This window comes from Leuresthes tenuis, unplaced genomic scaffold, assembly GCF_036924035.1.
Source record: "Leuresthes tenuis unplaced genomic scaffold, fLeuTen1.0.hap1 SCAF_24, whole genome shotgun sequence".
NCBI lineage: Eukaryota > Metazoa > Chordata > Actinopteri > Atheriniformes > Atherinopsidae > Leuresthes > Leuresthes tenuis.
Window position 1 is genome coordinate 15,417,197 of NW_027325378.1, and position 24,240 is coordinate 15,441,436.

Consider the following 24,240-nt stretch of genomic DNA (forward strand, 5'->3'; position numbering starts at 1 on the left):
GTCTGAATCATCTACTTTTCTTTCTTTCTCTCCCCTTCTTCCCTGTCCCTGACACTCAGCCTCTGTCAACCTGTTGGCCTGTCTGTAGGTGTCTTTTTCTTTCTCTCTTGGGCCTACCTTCCTTATTCTCTCACACCTCCCGCTCTTTCTCTTTCACTTTAAAATACGTGTTAGTTGGCTGTGTGTCTTGTGGAAATGCCAGCAGTGATTGTATCCTTCATCCACAAGGCAGTAATAAGGCAGGTGTACTCCTGCCCCTTCCGTTTTCCTCACCTTCTTTCTTTCTTTTTGTACTTCAGAAATGAGGTATTGCAACTGTAAACACTAAAGGCAGGAAGACCAAAAGAAAGATATAGAGAAAAAGATTAGATTGCTTTTTTTTCCATATGTGACTTTGTGTCTGACTTTTGTTGACACCTGGCTAAAACCAGAGAAAATGCTGTTAATGTTTTATTTATTTATTCATTTTATTTGCGTCTTTTGTTCCCTAGCGATACACTGCTGCCAACTGCGCAAACAATATTCATGACCTCATTTATTTAAAAATCACATTGAAATACTTCTGTGTGCAAAACATTGGAAAGTTTTACAGAATCATAAGAAATAAGTTGAAAAGTTGCATTACACCTGTTTGCCAGAAAAATAACAGGTTCTCTTTTGGTGTGTACTCCAAAATAAAGCTAGCAATAAATAATAAGATTTCATGTTGACTATTTGTGCACGGGGGACAATAGTTCCCTGATTTCTCAGGTGTAATACTTTGGTGGATGCATCACAGGTGTAGAAGATATTGTGCGGTGGATAGAACCCAGGTGCAGAAGTTATTTTCAGTCTATGCTGTTAATCACCTACCTGACACTGAATTATGGCTTGCATTTTAGTTGTTTTAAAATAGAGTTCCTTTAGCCCGCATATACTTACGTAGGAAAAAAAAACAAAACAATAAGGGCAGGATAAAGTCAAGAGACAATATGAATGTGTGCTCTGTTTTATCGTATCCAAATTTGGGCACAAAGTTTGAAACACATTAGAAACTATAAAGGATCTGAAGTTGTCTGCCTTATTATGATTTTAAAATTGCAATTGCTATGCAGCAATCAGGACTTTGATGCAAGGAACTGATTAACAATTAAGGTCACAAATTGCTGTTAAAGGATTATATCTTTTTCTATTGTATTAGTTTTTTGCAAGGTTAAACCACAAATGCAGCAAAATGGAACATGAATTTATTTGTGCATGCATCATCAATTTATGATTAAATATGTCCACATTGATACTATGGAAAAACAAGACACTATATGGACTCTAACATGTTTCATCCTTCCTCATTCTTTTCTATTCAGTTTTGTTGTGATTCCTTGAAGAGCCAGAATGTCACAAAGGTGCACATCAGAAACAGACTGTCTAAATATCTGACTATAAGCTGTTTATCCTCGTTAAATGATGACAACATAGTAACGCCAATACACTAGTAGCCTCAGATGTGATGTTGGTCAATATCTATTGACAGACAAATCATTGTTGTTGTTCTTTCGTTTCGTCATTGTCCAGACCCAATGCATGAGGGGCTAAACTGGGAGTGAATGTGATTGGATTTTCAGTCTCCATCATTAAATTCCCATGCGGGGAATACTAATTCCAGTATTTAGTGTGGTGATGCTAGGGCTTGCTTTCATCTTAAACTGATTCCAGTCTAATTAGATTGGGCATGTGGGGGGTGGTGGATGTATCCGTCTGGACTAATCCCTGCCTCTCCGTCCCAAACATTGTATTATCCAGAGAAAATCCATTGGCTGCAGGCTATTCAAAGCCAGATCTGCCTCCACTGCATCCTCTGTACTGTATCATCTGGAAAGCTGTGGCTAGGAGGGTGCACTATGCAGTGAGGGTGGAACCTAATGGTCATGAGTGATGTATGGGTTGCAGAAAACGCCATTTAGAATTTACAGTAAACCTTTTATCGTGTATTCAGGGCAAGACCACTCACTGCTGTGGCCTCTTTAGCAAAGCTGCATCTATCTAGGGTGCCTTTTTTAATATTCTATGAAACTGCAGTATGCCACTCAAATTGGGTGGCCCTCAAAAAAAGTTACATCAAAATTGTGTTTTAAAGATTTATATTTTGATCAACCGGAACTTTCCAAAACCGTCAGAAACACAAAAACTCACAGGCACAGCTGTGCTCAGATCGTCCTGTCATCCAAAACACAGTGAAAATACAGTGTAAAGAGGTCCCTCTTCTAGGCGCTGAGAAGGACAGAAAAATGAAAGGCCTTCAGCCATTGTTCTCTACAAAGGTCAATCGCAATTCAATCCCATAATATAGAAGGGGGGTGGGGGAGGGCTAGCCCAGCAACTGCCTGCTTTTTCAGGGTGAGCAACAGGAAAGGGCCATTCAGCAGAACAGTTGCACCCTGTGAGCTGAGCACATTCGTCAAGGGCGAAGGGTGAATTCAGAAGAGGGGAGAAAAAACTATTTTCGAGGCTTTTACATGTCGCGGCTGTTTCACACTACAGCGTGTGAAGCCAAACTATAAAGGCCACAACTGATTCTAAGTGAAAAAAAATTCCCTTTTATTTTTGTTGCCCTTGTGAAATTTCATTAGGTGGATTTAACAACTTGTGAATGTCGGCTTTCTCCGTGACCCTGACACTGGTGGCGGACACGTCTCGCTGGCAGGGTGTGATATATTGTGTTAAGGCGTTTCTGAGGTGCAATTTTTAATGGGACAGCCTCTGTTGACCTCACATCTAAAATGTCACCCTCTTGTCTGACACTAGCATCCATTTTGCCTCTTAATAGGATTTTAAAAGCAATATATAGTTGGGGTGTAAAACACAATGTCGCATGCATCTAGCTATAGACCTATCTATCAAATTTAGGGTAGAAAAATAATGTTCCTTTACCAATTTTAAGAAATGATAAATGTTCTCTGCTTTCTCTTGAGGCTGTCCATCTGCTAACCCATTGCTGTGATTTATCATTATGGACTTTTCTCCTTCACTGTGAGGATTCTATAGCAGCACCTCAGTAGATCAAGATTAGCAGATACGTCCAAACGTAATTCCTTGCATCTGCTCAGAATCACATTACCAAAACTAGCATGAAAATGGGAAGCACCCATTATATGACTCAGTTTGGTCTGTCAGTGGCTGGAACGACATACCAGTAGGATGTTGACACAATGCATATTTGCCGAAAAGATACAACTTCTTTGAAAATGTAGCATTAGAGCAATATCAAAAACCTAGTGCAGAGTGTGTGGTAAATTTTCAGGTTCAGTCTAAAAAGCTAAACTCATCTAGAGCTGTCCCAGAATTGTCAATGGCATCTCTAGCTCTGTTATTTGCAGTACACTGTTAGTTAAAATCTTCACTTTCAAAATGACTCTCCCTACATTATTAGAAATAATATATATAAATAGATAAAAAGATAGAAAAGAACATTTCTGGAGATGAGGATCATTAGCATTGCTTTTAAAGTGCCAAACAGCAGCACTATATTACATTTTGTGCATTGAATCTCAGTATCTACAAATCCAATTTGTCAATTGCAATTTAGTGAAAACTGTGGAAGGATCTTCGGACAATTGAAACATGACATTATTGTGAGAAAAAAATACATTAAACAACATTTGACGAGACGAAACTGGTTTGCAGATACAGTTTTTAATGTATCACAACAATGAGCAACAAACATACTTGATGAACTATTTCCAGAAGTTGTTCAAATACCATCTACAATAAACGTCATTTCAACTATGACAACAGGTCTGTGACAAAATAAAAAAAAAGGTTTCAAAACCATGTTATTACCGTGATACGGTACAGTTGAGACCTCAAACAGTACAGTAACAAAAACTAATGCGACTACTCTCTATATATAAAACATCAATAACATTTTTGGTTTAGTTTATTTAAAGTTTTAGCCATAGGGGCTTCTTCTTATTAAAACCTCAGGGTGCATTTCCTATGTAACCCAGATGTTGTAGAGTACATATTGTGTAGGATATGATTGCGGCATGAAAATCCCTTTGACATCCAGAAGAACAATTCCAATTTCAACCTTTTGAAGGCTGTCCCCATAAACATGACACAATCCATCCATTTTTTTTTTAAAAAGTTCTTTTTTTTCTTTTTGGCTGCTGTGCAGTTGCAATATCTATGTACAGTTATATTGTTGGACCATCCTTTTTGTTGGTTTGTTAGCTTTTACCAGTCCTTGGTGTGGAAAGCGTCCTGTCTGATGCTAGTATCTTAGCACATGATGCTAGCTGACAGTTCAGTCTTATAATGCTGAGCCACAAAGTGGGGAAAGGCAAAAAGCCAGAGTTGTGAAAGCCTTTGGAATCAGGACAGTCGCTTATGTTTGTACAATGGCAGAATTGCACCTTGGGAGGCCAGGATGTCTCTTATGAAACACAATCGAAAAGTGTCTTCAGGAATAAAGTAAATGTAAAATACTAAAAATCCAAATAATGACATTTAAAAAGCTCACACAGAAAATAAAAAAACTGACATTTTGCTTTAAACTTTGAAAAAAAAAAAAACACCTTTACAATAATAAAACATAAGAGGAAATGTAACTTGATTTCATTGTTTGAAACAATAACTAAGCATGATTTGATTTAACCTGTCAAACAGTTGCATTACATGCTACTTGCTCATTTCAGAATAGGAAATACCAAAAGCAATACATTTTTGCATTTCTTCATATTAATAAATTTGTACCATGCACAGCCAACTACGAATATGTACAACAGCTTAGCTTTCTTTGTTCACAAGCCTTTTTCTTTCATACAAATAGCCTTCTGTTACTTTGGAATGAATCACACTGGTTACCAAACTAGAAAGTGATTCGTAAAAAATTGAACACCCTTTGACAGCTTTCACATTCTTAGTTCCACAGCAAAGGAAAAAACCAAAAGGGTAAAACAAAACAAAAAAAATAGCTAAGCAAAGCAAGTAATGGATCAGTATTTTGTCTGGTTGAGAGATTTTATGGCAAGCAAATTAAAATTACACAGTAGCAGCAAATGTTGTAAGGTAATACTTTGCAATGTTGAAATCACAAAAAATCTAAAAGTTGATTTGAACTGTAGATCATCAGAAGTGCCCAGAAAATTGATGGGAGAACGTTAACCTATGCACTAAATGGCTGTGTATAGGTATAACACTGTTTTAAATCCTACAAGTACATGAAAATGTTTTTAATATACAACACAAATGCTGTTACCCCCCTCTTAAAGCAGCATATTTGCAAACGTATGGTAAATTATCATACCTTTTTTAAAAATTGTGACCAACTTGTACCTTAACAGTTTCAAGTATACAGTACTGCTTTCTTTGACGCACCAATTGTTAAATAGGTCTCTAGATTGTTAGGCATCAATCCTGTAACAAATATGGACCATTATGCTGCTGCAATAGACACAAATAATAATTAAAACACATACATACGTACATACATACAAACAGAAAAATTCTATTAAATTAACAAATGGCCTACTCAAATAATAAAAAGACAAATAAAAACAAAGTAAGTGCACTATAGTCCAGACACAAGCAGGTACCGTAACAGTACAGCAATTCACAAATGAAAAATGTTATATTCACATAATCCGAGAGTCTATCAAAACTAGAGTTATTACCTCTTCAGAAAAGGGTGTGAGCAGAGGTAAAAGTGAGAAGGTAAGAGTTGGCACAGATTAGTATATACTACAAGAAAAAAAGGGGGTGGGAAATAGATACAGCTTGTTGTAATACAAACTGGCAAACACGGGGGCATCATACACATTTACTTCACCATTCTAAATTCCCTCAGTGGCAAAACCATACTGTCTTTGTAGGGCAAAACTAAAAGGATATGCACATTGTCCATTGTAACAGTAATATTGTCTCTTGGTACTCTATACACATCAAGGAAATGCGTCCGATAAAGCTTGACATGTTTTGGTTATAAGCCAAGTGTACCCAGGCTTGTTGCTGCTTTAACAAATGAGAAATGTTATGTTCTGACCTGAGAATTTAAAGCTACTGAATTACACCTATCTAAACTAAGAGAGATTCTCTTTGAGGGTTCTGGATCGTCATCCCATACAGTACATGCTAGCATTTGGAAAACAATCCAGCTGAGGTGCAATTTGCTATCGTGAGAGTTTTTGGCTTGAAACAAGCTCCCCAAGGGAGCCTGTGGGATTTTTTCCTACTCCATGTTTTTGTATACAATATAAGCTCAGTCAAGCATCTGCAACAGTTCTGTCCATAACAAAAATCAATCAATATCTTGCCAGCATATCAATATGGGAAAAACAATCCTGAGTCAATCATTTGGTACTGTAATTTTTTGGGTTAAGAGAAACTTTGGAACTGCAGTTTAAAAAGTCTTATTTTTTTCTTTAAGCAAGGGATCCTTTTGTCACTCCTACACACTGAACATATCCATTCTGATACTACTGAAGCTTGCGTCTAGGCCAGAGGCCGGCTTAGCCTTGACTTCCAACGCATTATCTAAGTCATCCAGCTTCTGGCTTAGCTCATTGTCAGACTCATCTGAACAACTCTCGGTGGGTAGTGAGGTTGGAACCCCTGAGGTGCTGCAGGAAGTTGAGGTAACCGTTGAAGGTGAGGAGAGGGGGGGGAGGGGGAGAGGCAGACGGGGAGGAGGAAGCAGCTTTCCGGGCTGTGGCGGCCTGGAACAGGACATTTGGCCAGGACTTCATGGACAAGCGAGAGAGATGAGGGAAGGTGTTATTAGAAGAAGCTGCAGACTGCGAGGTAGATGTGGTGTTAGGAGTAGGGGAGCAGACAGAGTGAGGTAATAATCTAGTATGCTCTTTGGCATTTCTCATTGCTTGTTTGATTGTTTTCTCTTTGTGCAAGCTCGACTGAAGATGTTGGCCAAGTGCTTCATTACCGTTAACAACCACATTGCAGGCAACACAAGTGTAGTTGCTCACTGCCTTTCGAAGCACTGTCTCTTGCGGGTCAGTAAAAGGATGTCCGAAGTAACAGAAGGACTTCTGATGACGTACCACTGAATCTTCGTCAGCAAAAATCATCTGGCACTTCCTGCATATAAACTCATGCTTGACGGATGGTACAATAAAAGCATCAGGAAAATCCATGGTACTTTTGGTATCTGTTTTCGGTTCTTCTTTTGTGCTTTCTGTTGAAGAGCCTTTGTTGTTTTCATCCTTAGCATCTATAGCTTCTTTTGGTTTGAAGGACTTGGTTGTGGTGCTCTGTATGCTCTTAGGTGTCTTCACGGGGGTTGGTTTTTGTTGTTGCTGCTGTTGTTTCTGCTGCTGCTCAAGTTGTTTCTGCTGTTGCTGTTGTTGCTTCTGGAGTGAATCCTGGAGGGATTGCTGGTACTGCTGGTACTGCTGCAGGAGAGCAGTCGGGGAGAGACCAGCGGCCATGGCAGCTTGTGGAACTGCTGCTGGGCCATATGGAAACAGGTTCTCCATTCCACAGAGTGGTGGAAAATAGCCCCCTGTCTGGACACCTCTAGGAAGCTGGGGTGAGAAGCAGTTGGGGAATCCAGGAAGAAAGTAGGGCAGGAACTGCCCCCCCAATAAAGAGCTGGGATCACTTGCAGCAAGAGCATTCTGAAGTGCTTGAAGCTGTGTGGCATCTAACGGAGTCTCACTTCCTTGTTTCCCTGGAGCTGGACATGGTTTCTCCCTTTTTTTGGCCATGCTGGGGGTGTCCGGGCGTGAGCTGCTCTCATTCTCTCTGTCCTTCACCTTCAATTGAGGTGGCTTGTCTCCTGGTTTCTTGCTGTTGTCTCTCTCTGAGTCTTTGCCTTGCTGCTCTGAATGGTTTACCGCTGCCAAAGGTGTGGAGGGAACAGGAGGAGGAGGAGGTGGAGGAGGAGGAGGAGGAGGAGTCTGCAGAAGAGTCTTGGTTGGGGTAGTGCTGAGAGACATGGCAGGAGAGGGGGTGGCTGGTGTAGGAAACCCAAGCATGCCAGCACCGGGAGACGCTAAAGCTGAAATACAGTGGTATATAAATATGGAAATATTCAATATTTAAATATTCAACTCCAAATCATGATGGAAATTTGTTTGTATAATGTAAAGATGATTAATTTGTCACTGGCTGAGTCTTTATCTTTCTTAAGTTTTTGTTATGGATCAAAACTGTCACATGCGCTTTATGATAATTTCCCAATATAATACAATATAAATATACCAAACCTACAATTGGGGAAAAACAAAGACAAACAAAAAAAACATGATATAGATACATTTATTGTAAAAAATCTCTAAATTTGCAATTAGCAGTTCAACTTTAATGCTGACATTATGCATGCACTTATTCCCACCATTTTTGATTTTTAAAATAGTTTTAAAAAATAAGATTTTTGACAAACACCACTGTGATACAGAATAGACAGTAGTATAGTTGAATAAAATAGTGCATGATAAAGCTCAGTTCATAAAGCTTCTAGTCAGTTTAACTTTTTTTCACCTTTTGTCATACTAACTCACCAGGTGTGTTGGGTGGGAAAACAGGAAGTGATGATGGCCCATTGACCCCAGGAAGTAGCACTGGTGGAAGGCCAGATAACCCTGGGTAGCCTGAGGGTAGGCTGAGGCCATGAAGTGCATTATTGTTATCCACTGAAGTCTGTTGCTGCTGGCCAGGCAGGCTGAGTCCCTCACCAGCTTTCTTCATGCGGTCCAGCTCTTGCTGGGCCATCAGCTGACGGACAGTGGTTGGTGCTAGGTAGTCCTTTTCTCTATCTACCTGGTTTACCAGGGTTTCTTGCACTTTGGTGATGTGCTGCTTAGAAAAGATGTGGTCTCTGACAGACATCCGGGCAGTGTACTTTATACCACACAGTGTACACTCAGGCCTGGGTCCCTCTGGTGAGCCTTGACTAATCATGAATGGCTTTCCAATGTTAATCTTGAATTTCTTTTCTTTAGCACGGGCATTCTGGAACCACACCTGGACAACACGCTTGGGAAGTCCAATCTCATTGCCCAGCATCTCACACTCTTGCATTGTTGGAGTGCGATAGTCACTAAAACAGGCTTTGAGTACTTTCAGTTGCAGGTTACTCATCTGTGTCCTGAATCGTTTGTGGCCAGGCCTATCCCCTGCATTGACTTTCCCAGACTTGTAAGGGATACCTGCCCCAAAGGGACTGGGGGAACTGGGATCAGTTAGGCTTGATGATTCACTTCGGTCATTATATTCATCCATTTCATCATCTTTGGAGCTAAAGTAGGAGTCACAGTCTTTTCCAGAGAAGCTGAGAGAGGGGCTTACCATGCTGAATTGGAATCTTTCATTGCTACCATCAGAATTTGGCATCATGCCACTTTTGTTGTCACTCAGCTTGTCCCCTCCGTTGGCAGTCAGGGTCTCAACCTCATTGTTATTATACTCATCTCCAGTTGTAGCATCACTAATGGCTGTGTTAATGGATGATGTCTCATCAAAATCCATCTTTATGAGATCATAAGATGAAGCTTCGGCTGAATTATTATTAGGCCCTTCAGTTTCATCACAGTTTTCAGCTTTTAAGGATGAAGGGCTTAAGAAGTTTTTTACCTGCGCCTCAGATGGTTTGACTGGAGTTGAGGATGCAGCAGGTAGCTCATACTCATTTGGCTCAGTCTTGGTAGGCAGCTGTGCGTAGTCAAAAAAATTGTACTTATTAGGGCTTTCACCTCTTTCATTGTCTTGATTCATCATTGGGCTTGGTGGCAAGCTAAAGCCTGCTTGCTTAGCCTCATGCCAGTGTCTTGATCGTATGTGGCTATCTAGAGCAGATTTAGCTTTGAACAGAGCTCTGCAAAAGGGACATTTCTTGTGGGACTGGGAGGGACCTATAGCCCTAAACTGTCCCTTTCTCTCTCTGGCACGAGTGTTTTGGAACCAAACTTGCACAACTCTCTTTTTCAAGCCAACCTCTCGTGCAATGTGATCAAGCATCTTCCTTGTTGGGTTAGAGTCTAGTAGATATTTGTCATAAAGAATTTCCAATTGTTCTGGCGTGATGGTGGTTCTCAGACGCTTATCTCTGTGTTGCTCTTCACTACTGTTTCCACCATCTTTGTCATTAGCATTTTCCTCCTTGTCATCCAGTTTTCTCTTCATTGCCCCAGACCCTGCTGTAGATGTCATACCAGAGCTACTCTGAGAGGGGATTTGGGAAAGCCCTCCAGATAACAGCTGGCTAGCCATTAGAGGGTTGTTGGGGTCAAATATCATATAGGGCATATCCATTGGTCTCTCAAGGAACTGAGAGTGAAGAAACTGGTTCTGGGCAGCCAAAAAATGCATGTGCTGGTGCTCCTGCCATAGCTCCACAGTGGGGAATGCAATCTTACATTGGTCACACTGGTACTGAAGCATCTGGTGGGGCAGACTGTTTGTGAGGGAGGAAAGGGCCAGGGAAAGTGGACTGGAAGGCACCGCAGCTGCTTGAGGTTGTGAGTGGGGTCTTGACAATTGTGGCTGCGGAGCTTTTTGAGGAGGTGGCTGAGGTGTGCAAGCCTTAGATGGTCTGGGCTCTGGTAGTGACTTGATCACTGGTGAGGGGGCAGTCTCAGCTTGTTTAATTTCAGTTTCAGTGGCAATGTCTGGCTTGGGGGAAGTTTTCCCCATGGTAGCACGAGGAGAGGCCATCACAGGGGAGCTCGACCCAGAACTGGTGGCTGTTCCTGTTTGGGATTGTTTGGGTGGCTCTAAAGATAGATGGGTAATCTTGATGGGACCTTGCTCACTGTTATCTATGTATTCATCACAGGGGTTGTCCTCACTACCCTCTTCATCTTCATCCTTGTAACACAGCTTTTTCTGGTGAGTAATAAGATCAAAGATGCGTGGGAACACAATGTTGCACTTTTTACACTGGTACTGCATGTTGCTAGTTCTGATATATCGCTCATTAGTCAGCTCTTTTTTCTCACTATCTTTAGAATCTGCCTGGTTCTCATAGCTCTTACGAGCTTTTTGGCGGGCATTCTGGAACCACACCACGATGACTCGCGTTGGCAGGTTGAGAACAGTGGAAAGTTGCTCAATCTCATCATCCTTTGGATAGGCATTAGTGTCAAAGAAATCTTGAAGTACCCTCAATTGGTAATCAGTGAATCTGGTCCTGGAGGACCTCTTGTTCATAGCTGAGTCAGTTCGGTAGTACTCATGTGCACTGAGCTGGGGCTCCATTCGAATATCCTCTAATGTAGTAATAGGTGGAATGTTAAAATTGTATGGCGAGTCTTTACTCCGCTGCCTTTCTTTAAACAGGGTGTTACGAAACCAGTGCTTTATGACCTTTTGGGGTAGGCCAGACTTCTCAGACATCTCCTGAATTTGCTCCTCATTGGGTGAATTGTTGATGTCAAAGTTTGCACGGAGAATCTTAAGCTGATCATCAGTAATACGAGTGCGTGGTCGCTTAAACTGAGACTGGCGGAGGAAGTTCGGATCAAGACCCAACTGCTGCTGACAGAGCTGTGTAAGATCTGTGGAGAGACTGTCCATAGTGGGCATCTGTAGGGCCAGTTGAGGGGGCAGGCCTGGGTGCTGGACAGACTGCATCATTAGGGGTGGAAAAAGGGGCAGATCTAAGGAAACAGGAAGCTGCACTTGCGGTGCAGGTGGTGCAGCAGGTGGTGGAGGAGGGGGTGGTGGCTGGGGTTGCTGTGTCTGATGTGAGGATTGGTGTGAGGGCTGATGGGAAACAGGAACTGGTGAAGGTACTGTCGTCTGTGGCTTGGTCATTGATGTAGAAGGGGGCTGCGGAGCTGTTACTGGGGCTGGAGCAGTAGGAGGTGGAGGAGGAGGCGGAGGTGGCGGAGGTGGAGGAGTCTCAGGTGAAGCTGGGTTTATTGGATAGAGTTTGTCATAGGCCTCTCTGTACTGCTGAGCGAATTTTTCAAGTTCCACATATGGAAAAAAGTGACTGTGCACATGTTCCTGGTGGCTTTTGAGAATAAGCATATTGGAAAACAGCTTTCCACACATCCCACACTCAAGCTTATCAGTATTCATATCCATTTGTTCAATTCCATCTTTGTTTTTCTTTTGGTTTTTTTGTCTGTTTTCATTGTACTGGATAACCAGCTCAAAACCAAAGTTCTCTAACAAAGCTTTGGCTGCATTACCCCTTGCTCCTGACACAATACGTGGTGGAGGAATCAAAGGCTCTGGAAACGTTGACTTTTTGGTGTCTTTGTGGTCTTTTCCGCCATCACTCATTGCATCTCCTGGATTTTCCATCTTTGCTCTGTTTTCATGTTTTTCTAAGTGGTCTTCTGCCTCCCTTGACATCTGTATTTCTGAAACAGACACAGTGTTAGACTCCATTTTGGTTTTATGGTTCTGCAGTTGCTGGTTTTTCTGTTGCTGAATTTGTGACTGTGCCTGAGAGGCTTGCTGCTGTTGCTGAGCTTGTTGCTGGGCCTGAGCCTGCTGTAACTGGTGCTGCTGTTGCATCTGCTGTTTCAGGTCCTCTAGGAATGATCCTGTAAGGCCAGGCATTCCAAAAGCTGCTGCTGAGTGCAGCGCAAGTTCTGGACTTAGGTTAAACTCTGCTCCTGGAATGTAGAAGGGGAAGAGGAACTGTGGCTGTTGAAACTGCAGCAGTGCTTCTGGGGTCATTGGAAAATGGGGAAAGAAAGCTGGATTGAGGAACTGAGGCTGGAAGAAGGCAGCCTGTTGCTGGAGTTCATGCTGAAGCTGCAGCTGCAGCTGGGCAGAGGACTGTGCTGACTGGTGGCTGCTTGCTTGTGCTGAAACATGGTCAGTAGTTGCTGTTTGTTTTGTGTTACTGCTGTTGTTGGATTCTTTGGGTTCCACAGTGTTTTCTTTGTTAGAAGAAGGTGTGCCACTTCTAGTAGCATCTGAGTTGCTAGTATTCCCTTGTGCACTTGGGCATGGACTTTTAGCAGGTGCAGGGCCACTCGTGCCAGTAATACCACTGCTGCTACTCATGTCAGTTTTGGCTGTTCTGGCTTTGGTCTGGTGGAGTACTGACCTCATGTGAATTTCAAGTGTTGAGCTTTGGCTATATGCAACATTGCATATGTTGCACTTGAATGGTTTGTTGTCAATGTTGTTGGTTGTCTCTTGGGGAACTGGGCTTGATGCTTCTTGAAGGACCTTCTTCAATTTATGCAGGTGGGAAACTGAATTATAGTGGACCAATAGTATGTTCTTCTGGGTGAAGGATTCCTTACATACGGTGCACTTATAAGGTCGAGAAGGGTCCAAAAATTTCTCCATTGTAAAATTGGGCCCTTTTCTAAATGGTAATGTCCGTTTTGGTTCTGCTCCCATGTCATCTAGCAGAGAGCTGCTGTCACTTCCTGTAGGACTGGGCTTCTCTTCCTGGTCCATTTCATCATCTTTGTCCAAGTCATGTTCAAAGGCCTGAGCTTCCTCCAAGGCCCTGACTTCACTCTCAGTAATATCGCCATTCAGTGGCAGATTTCCAATGAGTTGCTGCACCTCAGCCTCACTTAGTTCAGGGTGTCCATTTTCCAAATGCTTCCTGAGGGCCAGGAAAGTCCTGAAGCTACGCTGGCAAAGGCTGCACATTGTGGCTGCTCTGATGGCATGGTATTGAGAATGTATCTGGAGCTTTTGCATTGTCTTGAAAGCCAGACTGCAGTGGTTGCAACGGTATTTGTAGACATGACGATCAGACACTGAGAGCTGCTGTTGTTGCTGTTGGAGTCTCTGAAGCTCACTCAGGTGGTCTTGAAGATTATCAGGGGACTTGCTATCATGTCCCAACCCCGCAGTTCTCTTCCAGTCTGGGGCCTCTGTGGCCTCCTTAGGGGGCTTTAGTTCCTCACCCTGCAGGTCTAATTCATTCTTATCTTGACTGACCAGCTCATCTTTTAAGATGTTCCCTACAAAAAGAAAATAACAATTTGAAGTTATATAGAGCAAATCATTAACAATCATTCTTCTTTTGTCTAATAAACACATTTAGAAATCATGCATTTACATGTTTTGATTTTATTCATATCAATAACTAAGTAAAAAGAATTCAAGTACGATATTCTGCTCACCTTGTGACTTCCCTGACCCATCAATGAGAGTGGTAGAGGAATCCATCAAAGAAAGACTTTTTTCTTGACCCGTTTGGGGATGCATGGCATTATTTGGTGTGGCTGAGTCAGGTCCAACAACCTATCATCACAAAAAAATGTCAATTAGTGTATCAATTTTAAATAATGAGACAACATAATAAACATCACATAAACAGGTTTATGGCTCTATCTTAAGGGAAAAACAATAAATGCACAGGAAATATTTTAAAGGAACTTTGCCTCAAACTTAACAGAAGACATAACAAAGGATTTGGCATTTCTGACTAAATGTTACAACAAATCATACTTTATTTGATATTTACTTTTAAAAATGCAATCCCTTTTTAAAATGATTTGATAATTTGTAAAATATTTTTTTTTTGCTGGCATGTGCAAACACAAAAAATCATATACATAATTGCAATTTCTACATACAGTCATAATCAGCTTTTCCACACAGTCAGGAGCCACACTGTGAAGGTGTGTGAGATGCAGCTGCAAGTGAATCTTGTTGCTTAGGACATCCTGGCATAGAGGACAGCGAATCACTGGCTGCATGGAATGCTGGGACATCACATGGAGCTGCATGCGGTTGGCATCTTTACTGCTGTAGTTGCAATATGGACACTGCTGTATCTGAAAAATCAGGAAAGTATTCTAAGTATCTGGTCAGACAAGGACATATAACTTTTTAAATCACAAGACAGACATCACTCTTTAAAAACTATAGTTTTATCAAGGTGTACATAAACCAGAAGCCGTACTAACTTTACCCCATATCTGCAAAGTCAAATTCATATTTTTTAACTACTTGCTGGTTCATTCACATCTCCCGACCAGTTTAGAAGGCCACCTCAACACACAAAATGTAAATCAACCACGTTTCACATAATTCACTTAAGACTCTCAACTCATGCAATTTTATTAGTAGAAAACACGATTGGCCAGAATTTCTAATCAGGAGATTACAAATGACAAAGGTGTGTACTCTCCCAAGCTATGTCTTGCCCTCATTACAGGGAGTACTCCGAGCATAGCTGCCTCCCTACCACCTGTTTTAATAGAATCCATTTCCGAAATGACTACGTCCTCCCTCCATTCAGGGCTCAGAACCAGATGAGCTAATACTTCATAATCTAATTTAAAAACACATATAATTTAAAGAGATGCAAAAAAGGGGAAAAGAAGCAGGGAGGGAGGCCTTAGGCTAGTGCTGGTATTCCACTTAAGATCACAAAGGCTGGCCTATTGTGCTTGATGGTAAAAAGCTCTGTCAGAGAGGGAATGGTGGGATGCATTTAACCCTTTGAATGAAAGCTGGCGCCAGCAAATACTAAATGCTTGGCTTAGCATTTCTGCTTCTTACAGTTAAGTATCTTCCCATTAGCTCATCCCATAGTGACAGTGAAGGTTAGATTTCATTAGTGCTTATGAACCTGCCTCATTAGCTCTCAACTCTGTTCATCCAATGACAAATTCTAGCAAGTATTTGGCGTACAAAGCTAGATTTCCACCCAAACAGATATAAACAAAGCTACATAACACAGATTTTATTTGTCAAGGTTAGAACAAACACAAATTTATGGTGAACCTGCACACACTACGAAGACTTTGAGAGGCAGTTAGAATACTGCAAACCACCTTAAAGTTGCTGGGAAACACATAATAAAAACTGGCAGTTCTCTTTTGATTTTCAACAAACCTTTACCTGGTCATGAGCTGAGGTCTTCCCCTCAGCAGACTTTGGCCTTTTGGGTGGACTCTCAATTTGTCGATCTGGCAGGAGGGAATGTTTAACCATAGTATTCAGTCCAGTAACCTCTTTGGATATGGCATTCATTCCTGGGAAACAGAAAATGTAAAACATTCAAATAAATCCTACTCAGTTAATATTTTTATTTGCCTACATTTGTGTAATCCAAGGTTATAGTTAATTATTTCATCATACATCATTTTAACAAAAGGTTTCTCATATGTGATCAAAAATATAAACTATGAAATGAAAATCTATGAAATCTATGGTACATTAGCAATTCTTAATCAGAATACATAAGATAGGATTTAAGGATTTGATCATTCCCACTTTAGGAATACTACCAATAATATGAATGCTAACACTAATCTAGCACATCAAGCAGATAAAATTGACTAAGTTCAGTGCCACACTAAAACTCTGAGGCTGTTTTAGATTAGAAATTGATCAAATGATTATTGAATTACAAACGAGAGTGAATATAACAAACAAGTTCACCAAATTAATATTCAGTGGGGCATAGGTGGTGATTTGAAATATTATTTGAGACCAAGACAACATAGAATGGCTATGAGCATGAACTGTATAATTCACATTTATATACACTGACGTGGTTCTGCCCTGAGGACATGTAAAATGGGAAAAACTCAGGCAGGCTCATTATCACAGCACGACATACATTAAATGTTATGGTAATATTATACACTTCATTAGTTCATATACATTTCCCCAACTGCCTGAACATCTCCTGTCTCTGTATAAGATACAACATTTTTGGGGCTTGGTCACGGCTGGTGGTATAATAGCATCACTCCATGTGTGTGTCTATTTGTACGCGTGCGTGTAAGGGTGTGTGTAAGACATTAACAGTAGGGATCAGTGTGGAGAGATCAGCCTCTGGTTGTATTTAGTAAGTGCTGCAGCCACTGATAAATCTTTCATTAGCCTCGTCCTAAGATACAAGCCGCGCAGACCCTGCTATACTCTGCCACTGCAATTTACCCACTCTGCACAACACAAAGACACAGCAACAGCAACTCTCCTTCCCTCCCTCTTCCTTGCTGTCTTCCTCCCTCTCTCCCTAAGCTATCACCCCCCCCCCCCCCCCCCCCCCCCTCCCTCCCTCTCTCTCACGTCCCCTCCCTTGTCTGGTCACTCAAGGCAATATGTGAGCCTCACTCTTGCGAATCAACGCTTCACGCTAGATGCACAAATGGAAAAAAAAGGGAAATCAAAGCACTGATACATGGAGAGGGGGTTGGAAAAAAAACATTTTGTATTTCATATTATTCTGTGGCTCATGTTTGTATTGGGCGCATATCAATTCCTCCGGCCCGTTCATGCATTTTAATTCTGTTGCATTAAGTAGGCGTTCCACTTATTTTATTTGTAATCCCCTATATCTGGAGCCTGAAATATTGGCCTGTCAAGGAAAGTGACAAGAGAGAGAGAGGGAGGGAGGGAAGAAAGAAAGAGAGAACGAGTGAAGAAAAAAAACCACAAGGGCACAATGAGAATTTCCAAGAACATCCGAGAATTGCTCTGCAGCTCAAAGGAGCGAGGTAATCTCGTCTTCCACTGCTTGTGATGGCCCCTGCAAAGCTTGTGTGTGTGTGTGTGTCTAAGTGCACATATATGTGCATATATGCGTCTCATGTCAGGCCTCTGACACTCCATTGGTCAGATAGGCGCAGGCTGGAAGCACCTATCACATCACCTGACCTTTCCAAACCCTGCATCCCGCCTCCCTTATTTATTATAACCATTTCTAATTTCAACTTTCAATTTTTGCCTCCATCTTCCAGTCAATTTGCAACTAAATTACATCCCTGAGAAAGGAGATGAGAAGATTGTCGGACAAGAGGCTGCAAACACATTTACAATGTGGCAGAGGAAAGGACCCACACATCACCATTGATTAGTGTCATGTTGAATGTAAATGTATGTTTGTATAAAATGTGCGTCTGTGTGTGTGTGTGTGTGTGTGTGTGTGCATGCGCACAACATGAAGATCTGTCCTTCTACTTTAGATATGTCTTTGACCTAGTGCTTTCATCAAGTAAAATGAAGAAAAACAGTTTGTTAACTCTCTTAACAAACTTGGTGAGAGAGCAGTTTTTTGTATGGCCATTTCGGAGCTTTGAATGAATCATCTTCACAGTGAATAATAAAGTTGTTTTGTAGCAAGCAAATACATTCAATTTGTAGTGTCTTCCAAGGATATAATCGCCTGTAAAACAAACAACTACAAGGGGAGACACGATCCAAACGCAGACTGTTAATTCTCAAGAGAAAATTATTAAATACTCTCTCTGCCCGTTTTTAAGCAGCTTTATATTCTTGCCCTCCATGGTGCACAGATAGCTAAAGTGAGTCAAGAGAAATAATGCAAGAGAGTATGACTGAGAACAGCGCAGGAGCAGGAGACTCTCCTCCCTTCTTTCTTTGTCTCGCAGACTGCACCCCACATTCAATGATTGTCCTTTCCCCCCCTGCCTTCTCTTCCTTGTCTTTGCCCCTCCCTTCCCACCTTCAGTTCATCCCTTCTTCCAGTGAAATGAAGGCTGAATAAACCTGAAACTGCCCCTCCACCACCACCATCCCCCTCCCTCTCCCACCTCTACCAATGACAAATGTCTGCATGGAGCAGGACCTTGCTTGATTAGATAAATCAAAAGGTGATTTATGACACTCAAGCCCTTTTGCATTGCAGGGGGAGAGAGTGGTACACACACCACCCATCTTTATTTGCAACTGTCATTGGTGTTTAGGGAACTGCATATACACACACTTCCACACACAGAAGTGGGCATTCAAAGTACAAAGCAATAGAGGGAAAGGCAGGGAAATGTTGAGAAAAAACAATGTGAAGAACAAAAAAATATGTATCTCTCAAATAAATTGTGAAAAAGCAGGGGAGACAGTACATTGATGCTATTTTAGAATCTACCTGTTTGTGTCAGAAAGGGCAAAATAAAATAAAAAAAAGAAACTGGATTTTTATAAGCTAGTTCTTTCTAACTACACCGTCATATAAATCGACATCATCATCGCCATTTGTGATGACATCTTGAAGAAAGATTTCACAACTATTAAACTGTACCAGCTCCTTTATTTTTACAAGTAAAACAATTCCACACTTGATTCCATTCCCAATTTTTCACATCATGAACATGCAAAAAGCCCACATAAATAAAGCGAAGGGGGCTGGGTGGCTTGGATTTAGTATTCAATTTAGCTGTTCTGAGCCCTGGCAGACTGGCTAGCGTTACAGAGCAGTAAATCTAAGAGGGAGAGCTGGCCAAAGCGGGCCAGGGAGGACTGACCAGCATGATTTACTGGCCTACTGCTCTGGGGTTACGCATTAGGCTGACCTCCGGTCACCTGATAACATTACAGCAACACACTCTGAACCTCAAACTCCCACTGAAGCACTCAGCAGACCCAGATCTAGCCGGAGGGAAGTACACAAAGAGATAGACTATGACTATGAGACATGGTCAGATGGAGAGAAAGGAAGAGGAAAAAAAGGCTATTAAACAGCAGCTGTCTTCTATAGTTTGTGTTTTTAATGACCAGCCTTCCTTTCTCTTCCATCTCCACCTTGTATTCTAATGAGCGATAAATATGAGCATGGCCTTGTCACATTTGACAAATCGTCTGCGACATTCAACAAGCTGTCATTACACAGAAAACACACACGCACAAAGGAACTGCTGCAGGCTTGTAATTAAACATGCTAATATCTTTAATATATTTAATCCCATCTTAGAGAGACAGAAAAAAAAATCACATCACTGCTCTCAAGTTTGCCAAATTTGCAAGATGCATGCACATACAAAACACTAAAAATATTCTGAATATGAACAAGCTAATATGGAATATTTAGCATACCATTTTGTTTCCATACAACTGCGTTTTGTTTACCCCTTATCTTCCCAATTCAAAACTGAACCCACAGTTAATACATAGCAATTGCATGCAGGAATGATGAGTAATTTCTTTATTAATTTGAAGCAGGTAGGGATCTCTAATTTCCTTAGGCTGACCGACAGGCTCATTTCTATGCTGGGGCCTTTGTTTAGATGGTTATTTATAAGAAGTGGGCCCCTGAGCTATGGTGGCGACATGTGCCATCCACACACACAGCACAAAGCAATCTGGAAGTAATCCACATCAAGGGCATTTGCATGAAAAACGAAACATGGATTATAATTAATCTAAAGTGACATCGGATTAAAAAAGACAATGTAAATGAAGCAAGGAAAAACAGCTCTTTCTGTCTCTACAAGCCCCCCCCCCCCCTTCAAATCTCTCTCTCTCATTTTCTCCATCCATCTCTTACTCTGTCTCTCTTTCTATCTGCCCCTCTTTGTTTTAGGGATCTTGGTCTTAGAGATGTAGCGCACAAACACACTGCTCACTTGGTCACACTGTAATCCCTTCCCAGGAGATCTCCATATGGACACACACACACACACACACACACACACAAATATCCCAACATTTCTAGCTTGCCTGAGATTTGGGGCTGATGGACAAGATGCCCATTTTTCAAAAAAAGGAAAAATAAAAAAAGCTCTAGCGTCTCCCCTTGAACTTTCTAAGATGTGACGTCCCAAAACCGCCTTTAATCCAAATGATACTGAAGCACTAGTACTGTTTTATTTGGCTTTCTAGACAAACCAGCACCTGACCGCTCAACGATTTGAACAAGACATTATTCACAAAGATTCAAAGATTCAAGATGCGTGTGCCTTTTTTAAAAAAAGATTTCACTATACTCACACGAACATTCATATACAGTATGAGAGCACGCTGTAAAGTAGGACGGACTTGAACATTCAGTCACTTTGTCTTTTTACATGTGTTTTCTGGTGTTAAATGATGCTGCTGGTAATATGTAGCAGTAAATGCATGGATGGTGGTTCCCCGCCAGTCCGTCAGACGGGCCTGTCAGAGAGATAGAGCTGAAAGATAGATGACTAGCTAAACTAATAGGCCCCAGCCTCGCTGAGCTCTCCTTCTGCCTCATTGAGCCTCACATTATGGAGCTAGGTATGGTATGCTAGGAAGCAGAGTTGGGGAGGGAGCTTCAGATGGATAGAGCATGTAGAGGGCGGGAGTCAGAAGGTGTGTATGTGTCTGAGTTGGGGTGGGCGTAAAAGAGAAAAAGCAGGAGACATTAGTTAAGAGAGGAAGAATGAGAACCCCACATAATGAAAAAAAAAAAAAGCAAAAGAAAGGTGTAGAGAGATCCCATGCAATATTCATTCCCAGCCATGGATTTCCATCTCATACATAAGAAGACCATATAAATTCTTATTTGGGCAAATCAAATCTAACAAAGCCAGGGCTATCCCGACCACAGCCTAACAGCAGAGGCTTTATGTGCTCAATACCTCGCCCAAAATAACAAAAACACCAAGCAGCCTTTTACAGATTGTTGCCCCTCCCTGCTATTTGTACAAATTAATGAAAAGTTTCTTATTCCCACTTCCTATCTTTTGCTATTTTTCAATCTGAGGCAATGCCTGTGATGGGGTCACAGATTGGACAACAATTAAGGGATGGATCGAGTCTGGATAAAAATGGGAGAGAAAGAAAAATGCAGGGATGGTTCAGGAGAAAGAACTCATTTAGGGGTTGCAGGGATACAGTGCAATATTAGAAAAACATATACACAGCCCCCCCCATCTAATCCTGCGCTTATGAAAAATTAATATGTCATCGGAGAGGGCACAAGAACGAGGAAAGATTAATGCAAGGCGCTTATAAATTACAAGCACGCAAACTGATTTGATTAAAAAATAATCTGGGGCCTGGACATTGCCTGGTAATATCCACAACACTCAACTTATCCCTCTCTGTTTCTCTCCATTTTTCTCTCTCCTTATTTCCCCCTCTCCTCGTCTCTCTCTGTCTCTCTTTCTTATTCTGTCAGATGGAAACGATTAAAGCAGGTCACATGGAGGCTAGTAAGCAGTATGCACATGTTACACACACGTTAGAATCTTATCTGAGGGAGCGACACAGATGAACAATAACTTGGAACCGATGAGAATGTTACGATTCATGTATTTTCTAAGGTTGTGCATCTGTGTGTGTTTCCAGTATGTGTGTGTGAGCTTACGGTCGGTTCTCCTGCTGTCAGTCAAGTCTCGGTCAGTCAGGTTGAGCCCAGGCCTGGATGAGGAACGAGGTGGTTTCTCACTGTCCTCAGCTGTCTCTTCTAAAAACACACACATTAGAATACTGCATTACTTATAATGCCTAGGAAGGCCATACTTCCAAAGGAAACATATGTACTTCAGTGTCTTCACCACTCATCTTCTATGGGTCTGTGGAGGAGAGTGCAGCAGCATCAGAGGCAGTGTTTCAAAGAAACTGCACAAACTGATTAAAAAACAAACAAAAAAACTGTCTCTGTGCTGGGGACTGCTCTAGAGCCCCTGGAACTGATTGTGCAAAGAAGAATGCTGCAAAAGTTGATGAAAATAATGGACAATATTGCCCACTCTCTACACAACACAGTGAGGAAACAATGGAATGTGTTCAGCCAGAGGCTTCTTCAGCTCTGCTCCAACAAAGGACACACGCTCAGGAGATCATTTCTACCAGCAACAATAGTCATAGTCAACACCTGCTTATGACGAATAATTCTGAGTTAATTACTATGAATTAAAAAAATCAAATATTGCAATATTTTCATTTTCCTTTGGGATTAATAAAGTGTTCTTTTTTTCACATTTCATGCTGTCTAAAAACAGTATTTGATGGGTGCAGAACGAGCACTGATAATGCAATCTTTTATGGCGTTAGACTTGAGAAATGGTGCAGATATTTTCTCTGATATATCATATTAGTTTTTTAACACATGGGTCACATGTTAGCAACCAGCATATCAAACCAGCAAATAATGTTTGACTTGAGCACTTGTTCCAAGAAAAATGACCCTGCCGTGCTACCTATAATACGTTCAAGGCCTGAAAGCAAGCAGTTATGAGACAACAAAACAATGTCAAATTGTGTTTAGACAACACATAAAATGTCTTCATTTGCAAAAACATTTTACAATGTTGGTTTATAATGATGAATAAATCTTGGGTTTTCCAACCAGAGAATAAAAAGAATCGGTCTTTTTTCTCGAATTCATTTGAATTGCTATGCCAGGTTGGACAGCACATCAGAAACACTAAACTTGATATAAAAACAACATTTATGACAAACATTTCAATTTACTTCATTACTTTAACTGCTGGAAAATTACTGATAACCAATAAAATATCCAACATTAGGTTACTTACTAAAACGTCAAACTGAAAAAGAAAAGTAAATTAATAAAGTAAATATGAGAGGCAAAATCACAAAATTGTTTAGGTCTTACTCACAGCTATACTGTACACAGATAATGTGTATTTTTGTATAACTCAGTTAAGAATATGTGGGCATGAATACACACCTACACAAACCAACACACACGTGCAACTCTGCACTATTAGCAGATTAGCCTGCCCATCTCTGAGAGTTCAGCCCCTTGTTTGATAATTCTGTGTATCTGCAGTGTTCTGCCAGTGGATTAAAGTGTGCGTGTGTGTGTGTATGTGTATAAGTGTGTATGTGTGTGTGTATGTGTCGCCAGCACAAGCTAACACTAATCCTAGCCGAGCCCCAGCGCTCCCTTTCATCCAGCCATCATTTGTCTCCGGCTAGGCTGATGTCACTTTGTAATGAATTTTGAGCAGTCTGAGAGAGGCCAGATAACCAGGCATGTGCACACACACACACAGACTCTTACACACATGCACACACACCAACGCAAACTGCCTCCATCTCAGGGCAAGAACACCAATGCAAAATCAAAGTGATACACTTTCAAACAAGCATCAAATCATACACACAAACACACACAGTATCATTTTCAATGACATACACACAAAAGGACACAGAAAAGCGTTAAAAATGTCACGTTTTTTAAAATGGGGTAGGGGGCGGGGGGTCTCCCTCATCACAAAACCCCTCACTCTGCCTAAGAAGGAAACTGGTGTGTGTAAAAAAAGCTGCGCTAATCAATCCTGCGCTGCCTTAATAACCATATTTCGCCACACACACACACACAGAAAAACAAGAACACACACAGAGTCATATTCTCAGAAATCAGGCAAAGGGTACGCTGAGTTCAGCTTGCATTTGCATACAGTGCAATCATTTTGACCACTGTATGATGTGCAAAAGGGTGCTGTGAATCCCCAGTGAAGAAACATGATATGATTAACCCTTTCACATACCTCTTGTTGAAAACACAGACAGACAGACAGACAGACACATAGACTGAGCACTGGCGCCGTTGCTTTAAGCAGCAACACATTAAGTGGACATTATAGACACCATGAAAATTTTATGGCAGATGCTGGCATATGA

The 24,240-nt window shown here is 41.3% G+C and overlaps 1 protein-coding gene across 1 annotated transcript in view; it reads right to left on the minus strand.

The window, feature by feature from the left end:
* Nucleotides 1–3,650: 3,650 nt before the first annotated feature.
* zfhx4 (zinc finger homeobox 4) overlaps nt 3,651–24,240 on the minus strand; it is a 78,001-nt gene continuing 57,411 nt past the window's right edge. Inside the window, 7 exon segments of the mRNA XM_072378760.1 lie at nt 3,651–6,640; nt 6,642–7,993; nt 8,496–13,883; nt 14,046–14,166; nt 14,502–14,702; nt 15,775–15,908; nt 21,953–22,051. Coding sequence (XP_072234861.1) covers nt 6,425–6,640; nt 6,642–7,993; nt 8,496–13,883; nt 14,046–14,166; nt 14,502–14,702; nt 15,775–15,908; nt 21,953–22,051 — 7,511 coding nt within the window. The 3' untranslated portion in view covers nt 3,651–6,424.